The following is an 11,743-nucleotide window of genomic DNA, read 5'->3' as shown; positions in this document are numbered from 1 at the left end:
CTAAAGCCCCCAAAGTTGTTAAGATAACGCGTATAAGAAAACTGTATCATAGAACTTTGGGGAGTAGTGCAATAAATAGTCCATTGTCCCCTCTCTCTCACAGTTGCTGTGCCACTAGGCTCTAGGAACTCTATTGTGATGTATAGTCCCTTTCTTCCTGACTTGAGAGCAATGTATGTATTTTGTATATTAGCTTTTAGTTCTGGTATCCACGGTTTCGGAGCAAGTCATTGCTCTGCAACAGGATACGAACATAAAGTGAACAGTTGTCTTAATATTAATGTTATTATTGTATGTTAACCTTGTATTGAATTAATACACTTTATAAGAATATTTAGCTGTTTGTTCTTGCTATTACTATACGTCATTTTGGCGCAGTAGTGTAGTACGAATCTATAGCTCAGATTTTCTTTTAATTGTATTATTTCTTTGCTTTTGGTTTTTGTTCAGGATGTTTGCAGTGACCAGGATGGACATTGCTGAGTGGAGGAAGATGTCTCAGGAGGATAAGGATGTGTATATGGTTCATGCGATTAATGCTCTTAGGACTAAAATTGATAATGTGGCGGTGGAGCTGGGTGGGCGTATAGCGCCACTGGAGACGAAAATTCAAGAGTTGACGGATAATGTTGATACTGATGTTGCTGCGGTTACTGGACTGGCTACTCGGATGGACGATTTAGAAGATCGTCTTAATAAGGTGGTGGAGCCTAGTGTTGATAATGATATCAAGACTGAGAATGTGACTGTTGTGGATGAGTTTATGACTGGCCAGCAGCGAATTCTTGAAAAGATTGCCCAGCAGAATAGTTTGAATGACCAGCAGAATGGTTCGAATACCCAGCAGAATGGGTCGAATTACCAGCAGAATACCCAGCAGAATGGGTCGAATAACCAGCAGAATACCCAGCAGAATGGGTCGAATAACCAGCAGAATGGTTTAAATACCTCTATGCCGTGGCAGAGGACGGCTGGTGGATCTGGAGGATTTGGAGGATCAGAAGAGAGGCCTAAATTGTTTGCTAGTGGTTCTCGAACTATTTTTGGTGAAATGCAAGATCATGAAGATAAGATCGAAGCTCGAACTGCTAATGAAAAATTTTGTTTCCTTGAACAAGAAAGTTTGGTGGTGTTGCCAACACTTTCTATGGACAATTTCAAAGCTCCAATTGCTAATGAAAAATTTTGTTTCCTTGAACAAGAAAGTTTGGTGGTGTTGCCAAACAGGTTAGGGGGGGGAGAGTGTATAGGTGGAGAGGACCAGGTAACAGTCAAGGAGATGGTGAACCAGGTCGAACCTCTGGAGGAGGAGAGACATGTGATGCTGGACCAGGTCGAACCTCTGGAGGAGGAGAGACATGTGATGCTGGACCAGGTCGAACCTCTGGAGGAGGAGAGACATGTGATGCTGGACCAGGTCGAATTCCTGGACCAGTTATGCTTAAAGAATGGAGAGAGGGTGAACCAGGTCGAACCCCTGGTGAAAGAGAGATATGTGATGGTTAAGAACACCATGTCACCATTCTGTCCATTGAAGGACACCACGACACCATCCTGTCTAGTGAAGGACAACATGTGGGTGGAGGACACCAACATAATGTCCAGGGAAAGATATGTGCCGCCCTGGACATGTACTATGTTGGTGGAGGACACCATGAAAGGGGAAAAGGTGCCGCCATGGACATTGCAGGACAACATGTTGGTGGAGGACACCATGAAAGGGGAAAAGGTGCCGCCCTGGACATGTATCAGCAGGGAGAGAAGGATAGACATGTGTTGTTAAAAAATTATCCTTTTATAGTTTGTTTCTACAGGGAGACAGTTGAGTATTGTTAAAAATTGTTAAAAATGTATTCTCTCTATCCTTTTATAGTTTGTTTCTACAGGGAGACAGTTGAGTATTGTTAAAAATTGTTAAAAATGTATTCTCTCTATCCTTTTATAGTTTGTTTCTACAGGGAGACAGTTGAGTATTGTTAAAAATTGTTAAAAATGTATTCTCTCTACAGTTTATTCCTTTCTACAATTTGCAGGGAAGCAAGGATTACATGTATTTCTTTCTATAGCTTATTCAGGACAGACGTGTATTGATTAAACGAGTATTTCTTTCTACAATTTGCAGGGAAGAAGGATTTTCTCTACAGTTTTGGATTGTATCAACAGGATATACATGTACTACGGCCTACGGCGATTTGACGGCGGTGTGGCGGCGATCGATTTTTGTAGTTTTGCAATTAAGATATCTATAATTGAATAAGTATTGTATCTGATAGATTTGACGGCTTATAAAAATGTATAGAAGTTGTGCTTCTGGAAGTATTTCTATTTAGGAAATAAAACTCGCAGATGTTATGTTGACATACAAATCATAGATTATTTGTGGAGCAACTTTTTCTAGAATGAACGAAAATTTATCTGCTATTGTTATATCACTGTATATTACTGATCTTACTCGATTTTTTTGGGAATGAACGTCAATTTATTTTCCATTGTTGTATCCATTGCTAATAAATGTAGATCTCTGATATTATTCGAATTAGTGGGATAAATGTTAATTTATCTGCCATTGTGGTGTCCATGCATAAGGTTAGAATGTATAACATATAATTTGGAAAGCGCTGACATTGTTTAAATAATAAGAAGAGAAACGAAGCAACTCTATAAAGTTGTGATGGAAAATAATTTGATTTATGGTAATTATTTGAATTCTGGAAATATAACATTTTGTTAACTATTGAATACGAGTTTATGAGATTATGTTATTATGAAAATCAAAATATATGCATTTATTTTTTTTTGTGTTTTGTTACACTGGAATTGGATATATTTATTTTTGTTTCAGACTATTGTGGTGTCTAACAGAGATAAGAATAAAAAAAATGGAAGATGGATTAATTTCAACGAAAATAGGAATACAATTTTGTAAAATTGTTAATGGAAGAAAATTGATTTTATTAAATGTTAATATCGTGATTTTATGAAAATTGGATAAAAATTTGAAATTAGATACTTTAAAAAGTATTAGAATTTTGATGAAAGGCTGTAAATTGTTTTAAAAGTTGAGTCAGTTATTATGGTTCTAAGTATTTAATTTTAAAACAATTATATTGCGGTTTATGTATAAATAAGAGTAAAGCTACTTTTAAGCTTATATGAATGGAAACAAAATATTTTGAATATGGTTAAAATGTGCTATGAATAATAACGATTGTACTTGCGTGAAGATAGATATGTGATCTTTGATCTGTGATATATTATTCATAGTACGAAATTTCTATTATAGATAGAACAGAAATTTTGTTTGTTTTGTTTTTGAATTTACGTTGATTTGGATTGATACATACTTGTCATCATGATCAGTAGAATGTGATATTTGATATTTGATATTTGATTAATGGGCGGAATTTTTGTGGATTTAACTAGATTTATTTTAAACAATTAAATGGCGATTTAAGATTGGAATGCATAACTCAGCAAAAAATTTTTAATGAAGCAAAAATAGTTATTCAGTATTTGATTATGATGTGAGATAGAGAGAGAGAGAGAGAGAGAGAGAGAAAGAGAGAGAGAGAGTGAGAGAGATGATATGTGTGCAAAATTGAAATGTATAATGGACATATTATATATATATGAATTATGAATGATTATTGGAAATATTTGTATGGAGAGAAGAGAAAACTTGTTGATGTGTGTACAATGGATATATTATTTATGGATGTTTGTTGAAAATAAATCGGAAATATTTGTATAGTAGGAAATGAATGTTATTGGAAATATTTGTATGGAGAGAAGAGAACACTTGTTGATGTGTGTACAATGGATATATTATTTATGGATGTTTGTTGAAAATAAAACTTTGTGCAAGTTTTGACAATAGATCTAGTATATATAGGATTGTGTAGGGAAGAGATGTCTATTGTGTATATCTATATCCAATGATGGGTGATGCAATATAGATTAATACTAAATGTGTTGTTTAGACTTGGTGGTTAAATGTTGCAAGTTTAGTTTGACCTATATATGACTTCTATTGAAACGTTTTCGAATATGATGTATAAACCAAGGATATTAATATTAACTGAAAAAATAAGTGCATAAGAGTCGATGTAAAATTGTAAGTAAATGTGTTAAAAAAGAACTGATTGAAACAGATTGATGTTTTACTTACATTTTATGAACTTGCTTATAGAGTGGCTTCGCTTATAAACCGCTTAACACGTAGCACATCTACTTGTTGTTGGGTAGGTGATAGGTTTGAATCTCGGTCTGACACTGAGTCATAACTAACAAAGTTAAAAATGGTTCCTACTGCTACTATGTGAGATGTGTGACGTTAAAGTTAGAGTGGGGAAATGTTTTCTTGAAAAAGGTTGTGCATCTCAGAGTGTTGGTTGTCTGAAGGGTGATTGGATGCTTGACACTGTAATCATAAAGTATTGTACTTTGTTGTCCCAGGAATCAATATACATCAAATCAATCGGATAATTAGATCATATGAAATTATTGACATCGCAATCATAAAGTATTGTGCTTTATTGTCCCAGGAATCAATATACATCGAATCAATCGGATAATTAGATCATATAAAATTATTGGATAATTAGATATTTTAACTGCTTCGATTATAATGTTGAATTTTGTTGTTCCCGGAATTAGTATACAATCGGATAATTAGATCATAGAAATTTGTGGTCAAATCAACATGTTTACAAATGGAAGTACGGACGTCATAGAAATGATTATAGTGTTGCTACGTTTTTTAAATTGTACCTACCTGCTGCAGAAATCACCATGAAAAGTTCGAAATACAAAAAGTAGATAGATGCAAAGTATGGATGGGCGGACCGAATCTAATTATAGAAAAAAACAAATATATCAATAACACAGGGTGGTGAATCAAAATGGTCGTATGGATGGGCGGACCAAACCTAATTATAGGAGAAGAATTATATAAATAACACAGGGTGGTGAATCAAATTGCACTCAAACTTGAAATTGAAACATTATGTGTTGCTCAATTTTGGATGAATCAAATTAACGTGAATAGATGTGGGCGGATTTCAATCTATTTAAAAACTTGGAATATAATGAACGTATTGCGAAAGTTCTGGTGGATCAGAATAAAATGGAAAATATTGAGGGGTGGATTGAAATCTACTAAAACTTGGAATCATAATGGATGTGTTAAGTTTTTGTTTAAGCTTAAATTTTATTAAGGACACTCGATATAGAATAGTATATATTGCGATTTAGTGATGTTGATTCAGCAAAATTATTTATGAAGCTTAGAATTTCATGAAGCAAAATTGTTATAATGCATTAGATATTTGAGTGGAGCTGTCTCTCTTCATGGAGAAGGGGGGTGGGCAATAATTTGGCAAGGAAAGTTTGCACTGTCTCTCGGAGTTGGTATGCGCAAGATGGGGTGGTGCAGAGAGGTAGCTGCAATGATGAGCAGGAGTTGGGCGTTGTATGCGCAAAAGTTGAGCTGCGCAAGAAAGTGCTCTCAGGTATAGAGCAAAATAGTTAGTTGTGCTTCAACTTCCAAGATTCTAATACATAAAAATAGTTGTGGATGATATAAGTTATTATTCAGATATTTCATTGAATAATTAGGTAAATTTTTTACTGTATTAGACTAATATATTGTATTAAGAATTATTTTTATGTTGCTCGATTATTGACAAACATTTGATTAATATTATATTTCTTAATACATTTTTAAGAAGACATGTTGAAATTTTATTTGTTAAGTGATAACATTTAAGTATGGCATCTAAAATAATTGTATTATGTTTTAGATTGGTCGAAAAGAGGAGTAGTTGTGGTGGTTGAGATACAGTATTACCTGTTGGTGAGTTTTAGTTTGTTAAGATTTTAATGATGTTCAATATTGATATACATTTGATTAATGTTATATATACTAATACATGTTAAAGAAATTATTTTATTTTGTTGAGTGAAAATAAAATATGTATTAAATAAGTTTTGGCATCTAAAATGATTGTATTTTGTTTTAGATCGGCCGCAAGAGAAGTAGTTGGTGGTGACTGAAATTTAGTTTTGAATTTGGCCATTGTTTTGTGTTGACATTGATATTATTTGAGAGTGGAGGCTGGTACATGATACACTTTGATCTGACCGATTATATGTTGAATTAAATGTTGATGGAGAGAGAGTGGAGGCACATGATACACTTTGCTCTGACCGATTATATGTTGAATTGCTGCTGGAGAATCTGTTTATAGATTAGATGTGAAGTCTGTTGAAGTTCAGAATGCTAAACAGGAAGCTAAACAGGAAGCTAAACAGGATGCTAAAACTGTTCTCAATAATGCGGTCAAGAAGCTTGGAGTATCACCAGGAAGGTAGATATCAAGTTCAAGGTTCCTGTATTCTCTGGCAACTATAAGGAGATTTAGTGATCATGAAAAGTACCTGAAGCTAACAACTGAGTGCTTGCACAAAACTCCAAAGGAAGCCTGTGCTGGATTGACAACATATTTGGAATGTATGGAGCTGCTGTTTATGGATTTACTAATATTCTGTCTATTGTGCAACAAAATATGTTTCCTCATGATGTACTAGAGCTGATGATGTTACAGATTAAATACTTGCAAACAATGATTGATGAAGCTATCTTTGAGCTTGAATATGATATCTTGCAAACAATGATTGATGAAGCTATCTTTGAGCTTGAATATGATATCTCTATATATGGGAAGACTATTACTGATCTTGGCAAGAAGAGTCTTAAATCAACCAGTAGTGGCAAATCATATGCAACTAATGATAGTACTGGTGATAGTGATGATCATAATCCTACTGAAGCAAGTCAATCTGTTGGTACTGGTGATAGTGATAATCATAATCCTACTGAAGCAAGTCAATCTGTTGATACTGTTGTTGCAACCCTTTCTCAACCTGTTATAAGTACTCCAATCAACAGTCCAACTGCTGCCAAGGAGAAGAAAAGTAATTTAGATTTATAGATTGCTAGATTTATAATAACTGTTGAAAAGTTTTGAAGACTTGGAGGTGTTAAATTTAAGCATTTAAGCAACAGTTGTGGATAATAAGACGTCGGAGAGTAGTTTTGAAGCTTAATTTGAAAATTGAGGATTCGTATGTCAAGGATAATGAAATAACATTGAGTTAAATGAAATATGTTGATATTTATTTTGAACAGATGTGCACAGTGTGTCAGGATGATGCAAATAAATGCACAGTGTGTCAGGATGATGCAAATAAATGCACAGTGAGTCAGGTAGCTACAAAGAGACGTATTTACAGTTGTCAAAATGAGAAGTATTTAGTTGATAGATAATGATATACAGAGATATACACCATGGGCTAGAAGCTATTGTGAAGTTGTGCAGAATTTTAAAATAGCATGCATTGTATCTTAAATATATTTATGACTGATAAAACGGATATTTGTAAGTTGTTAATACAGTGGGCAGTCAAAGTATAATGCTGGTTAGTGAAATTTTAGCTGTTCTAAAGAAGGCGGGGCTTAAAGTTGATGTGGCTGTTGTAGATTTGACTGCCAGGTTGGATATCTTACTTGTCAATAGCTGGTGTGTTTGTCGATAGTTAGTATTGAAAAACAAAATGGATCAGATTTCGAATCAATCTATGGCGAAGGTTTTGGTTGCTTTTGTTCGGCTGCAGTTTTCTCTGTGTTTGTTGTTTCTGTTCATTGTTTTCAACGTTATCATTGGTTGGAGTGTCGACAGTAGCATCATTGTTAATAACGAAAATCATTGGCAGTTTCTGTATTTTGAATGACATGTCGATTTTTGGAATCTAACAGAGATGTTAATAGCAGTTATTGTGGTTGTCATTATTAGGCTTAAGTCATGCCTGACTATGCAATAGATATAATCTCCTGGATGATAAATGTGAACAGCAGTTCTGATTTTTGATCTGAGACCTCAAACATTTGGCAGGTTTGGTTACTAGTATGGTTGAGTTAGATGCTCGGTTGGCTAACCTGCAGGATCAGCAACGTATTTTGAATCAGGAAAGGGTGAATTTTGGGAAGTAGTTAGAGTCGATGCTAGAAAGGATTTGATCCCAATTTTTTGAAGAGATTGGAGGCTTCTTGTGGTGGAGGTGAATGGCTGTTGTGTTGTTTGAGAAAATCACAGTTGCTAAGTGGAAACCAGTTTATAACTAAGCTAAGGTCAACTGGTATAGTTATATCGTCTGTGGTGTTGTAGCATTGGTATGGTTATGTCATTTGTGAGATGTTGATGGATTGATGGATAATGATGGATTGATGGATATGAATGATACTACTATGGTTGGTATGGTTATATCATTTGTGAGATGTTGATGGATTGATGGATAATGATGGATTGATGGATATGAATGATACTACTATTATCAAGAAAAATCTGGCAAAAGAAAATGAATATTATGATCAAGAATAATTATAGTTTTACTGTGTATTAATTCATATTTTATTTTATTTTTATGTATTAATGTTTAAGTATTTGTTGAGGCAGTAGTAGTCTCGAAAGGTTTAATATTAATGCTTTTATAACAATGCATCTCTAATGACATGTTTTTAAATCAATGCATTCTGATGGTTATATGTTAATCAGTGTTTTTATTTATCATGCATTTATAATAACTATGTTAATCAATGCATTTCCAATGTTTATGTGTTAATCAATGCATTATATGTTAATCAATGCATTTTTCAATGATTATATGTTAATCAATGTTTTTTTTAAAAAAAAATAAAAAAAAAAGAAAAAAAAAAACACATAAAAAAAAAAGGAACATATAAAAAACATAAAAGAGTTCTAAGGAACCAAAACAAAAAGAAAAAAAAAATGTATATGAAATGTTTAAAGATCTGGAAATAAAATAAAAAAAAAAAAAATTATGGCAGGTGTCATACCAGATCAATTATTATCTATTTAATAAGCATTCAATGCTACTTATAATATATATGATAATTAACATGTAATAAACATATTGTTATATTCAATCTGAAATATTACAGTTTTGAAATCCATGTTCCTGTTAAAGCCAGGGAGAAATGTGATGTATAGTCCCTTTCTTCCTGACTTGAGAGCAATGTATGTATTTTGTATATTAGCTTTTAGTTCTGGTATCCACGGTTTCGGAGCAAGTCATTGCTCTGCAACAGGATACGAACATAAAGTGAACAGTTGTCTTAATATTAATGTTATTATTGTATGTTAACCTTGTATTGAATTAATACACTTTATAAGAATATTTAGCTGTTTGTTCTTGCTATTACTATACGTCACTATCTTTGGAGAGGAAAGAAGTTGCAGAAAATAGCCTAGAACCATGTGAATAAAATTGCATAAAACTATCACAGGACTTATGTAAAGCTTTCTTAATTGAAAGAACTCAATCAGTTCTGTCGTTATTGAGCTCCTAAGCTCAGAAAGAAACTTACTATTTTATATAACAGAACTAGCGGCTGCACCCCTAAACATCTAGAGGCTCTATATTCGAAGGGCAGAAAAATACCCTAAAACCATACCCAGACTTTTTAAAAAAAAATTATTATTAATTATCAAAGAAGGCCTCTTAACTTTTTATTTTATAGCTAGCCGGTGCTTTTAGTAAGTAGTAGATGTAAAATTTTTCATTGAATTCAGATATGCAATCGGTTTTGTTGTAGACCTCTTATTTTTTAAGTAATTTAAGTTTTTTTAAAAAATTAAGTCGATTTTAAGGTACTAAAATGCAACAAAAAAAAGAAAGAAAATGGCCATTATGAACAAAAATAGTAAGATCTTTAATTTGACACCTTACTTTTTGAATTTTGTCAGGTAATTATTGAAAAAATAGATTTTTTTAAACCCACGAGAATAAAAACTGTGAACTTAATTTTATCATTACACAGGTAAAAAAATATGGGTTCATATATACCTTTAGAATCAGAAAAATATTATGAATCCATTGTAAGCAATCCCTCTTCATCCCCTCTTTACCCCCTTCCCATTTTTATTCTCAATTCAAGAAATAATATGGTTCCCTGTATAATATAATATAATATATTCATATAATTCCTTTTATTGTAGTTTATTTAATACTTATATTTGCGATTACTTTTATTTAATGAAATCTTCCAATTTTTAACATTTACAAAACGGCCTGCTGTATTGCATCAAGATCCATGACAGATCTATATAGGAAATAAATGTCTATAAACAAACTCAAGTTTTCCAAAGGTCAGATGTTAAAAACTCATACTGGTTCAATAATCAATAATAAACTCTCAATGACCAGAACGATAAGACCCATTATTTTACTCTATGAAGAATAAATTAATTTTTTTTATTTCATGTTGCTATTCAAATTATATTGAAGTATTAAATTTCTATTCATAAAATAGAAAATTTAAGTTTATAATATAGTAAATCAAGGAAAACTAAGTTTTAATGTAATATGATACTAGCGACTCGCCCGAATGTGTTCAGATATTAAACTAAAATTTAACATTTAGCTAAATAGTTTAACCCTTTCAGGACGATAATTTTAAACAAAAAACATTAGGATCCTAAAATATTTTAAAGAAAGAGAGACAAAATTATAAATACGGTTTTAAATAAAAATAATGAAATGAAAATAAAGACGGAAGAAAAGGGAAGTGAGAGAGAGGGACATTAAATATTTAAAAAATGATGAATAAACGAAACTATAAAAGTCGTAGTAATCTTTATGATTAACTTGATTTGTAGTACGGTTCGGAGAGAGAGAGAGAGATTTAGGGATAGGTCAATGGAAGAAATAAGATTAATAGTCGGGGATAGGTCAATGGAAGAAATAAGATTAATAGTCGGGGATAGGTCAATGGAAGAAAAATGATTAATAGTCGGGGATAGGTCAATGGAAGAAAAATGATTAATAGTCAGGGATAGGTTAATGGAAGAAAAATTATTAAACTGTTTTTAACCTATTTTTAAAACGTATATAAAAAATATACTATGACACCAGTAGAATCAGACTGCAGAGCCTAAATTTGAATTAAATCCCCAATAAACTTTTTTGAGGGGATTTAAATATTAATTTTTACTGTTGCCGTGATCATTTTGACCGAAGCGAAACGTGTTTTTTTTATTTGGGTAAAATTCGTAGCTTTTAGAGTGTTTTGCTTCATAAATATTGTATTCTGGTATAGAGTAAAATTAGGCCTTATGATTTTACTATAAAAATTCACTAAAAAGTTAATTCTTTATATTATATCAACGAATTAACATTAACATGTTTGTGTTCTCTCACTTATTTTAAAAACAAAAAAAATGGCTGTAAAGGGTTAAATGACAACAAATGTTTATGCAATGCAACAAATTTATTTTTGTCACATATACAAATGCGTTATAAAATAAGATTATTCAAACTTATTTTTTAAAATAATTTTAAAAAGAATGTTTCTTTTATGTGTATGGTTTTCATTCTTTTCATTTAATTAAATAAAAATTATTTAACTACATTGGAAATAAGTCACTTTGTGAAAACACTCTTTTTATGAATTGTTAGGAATTGAAATAAAACAAGACTTCTTATTGGTTAGATTTCAGAATTATTTGTTTTATTGTAAATGTTAGATTTTTCAATGAAATTAATTGTTTTGGAAAAAAAATTATTTCCAATGAACAGAGTAATGTTTTTTTTATTGTATCAATATAAAGTGAATTATATAAAAATGTTCTGTAAGCCACAATATTACCCGAAGTAAAAAAAGAGC

At 31.9% G+C, this 11,743-nt stretch overlaps 2 protein-coding genes across 4 annotated transcripts; both read left to right on the top strand.

Moving 5' to 3' along the window:
• The first annotated feature begins 401 nt into the window (after positions 1 to 401).
• Positions 402 to 2,409, top strand: LOC145334183 (uncharacterized). The gene is made up of 2 exons (XM_080179550.1): positions 402 to 1,669; positions 1,730 to 2,409. The coding sequence occupies exons 1-2, from the start codon at positions 452 to 454 to the stop codon at positions 1,781 to 1,783; spliced, it is 1,272 nt and encodes a 423-aa protein (XP_080035676.1). The 5' UTR covers positions 402 to 451; the 3' UTR covers positions 1,784 to 2,409.
• A 2,775-nt stretch (positions 2,410 to 5,184) lies between these two features.
• LOC145333634 (uncharacterized) lies at positions 5,185 to 9,286 on the top strand. 3 transcript variants are annotated; one of them, XM_080178805.1, is made up of 3 exons: positions 5,185 to 5,510; positions 5,802 to 5,854; positions 6,021 to 9,286. In XM_080178805.1, the coding sequence occupies exon 3, from the start codon at positions 6,510 to 6,512 to the stop codon at positions 6,990 to 6,992; it is 483 nt and encodes a 160-aa protein (XP_080034931.1). In that variant the 5' UTR covers positions 5,185 to 5,510; positions 5,802 to 5,854; positions 6,021 to 6,509; the 3' UTR covers positions 6,993 to 9,286. The 3 variants fall into 3 exon arrangements, with proteins under 3 accessions (XP_080034931.1, XP_080034930.1, XP_080034929.1); XM_080178804.1 differs by lacking the exon at positions 5,185 to 5,510 and adding an exon at positions 5,541 to 5,616; XM_080178803.1 differs by lacking the exon at positions 5,185 to 5,510 and having other exon boundaries at positions 5,559 to 6,118; positions 6,185 to 9,286.
• Positions 9,287 to 11,743: the final 2,457 nt, after the last annotated feature.

The sequence above is a fragment of the Acartia tonsa genome, chromosome 12 (genome assembly GCF_053477335.1).
Source record: "Acartia tonsa isolate MP-2025a chromosome 12, ASM5347733v1, whole genome shotgun sequence".
Lineage (NCBI taxonomy): Eukaryota > Metazoa > Arthropoda > Copepoda > Calanoida > Acartiidae > Acartia > Acartia tonsa.
Note: the sequence above shows the minus strand (reverse complement) of the source record. Positions and strands in the feature narration are given on the sequence as shown.

Coding starts and splice junctions, on each gene's coding strand:
- LOC145334183 (XM_080179550.1), top strand. CDS start 452: ATGTTTGCAGTGACCAGGATGGACATTGCTGAGTGGAGGAAGATGTCT. Junction 1,670..1,729: donor ACACCATGAAAGGGGAAAAG/GTGCCGCCATGG, acceptor AAAGGGGAAAAG/GTGCCGCCCTGGACATGTAT.
- LOC145333634 (XM_080178805.1), top strand. CDS start 6,510: ATGTATGGAGCTGCTGTTTATGGATTTACTAATATTCTGTCTATTGTG.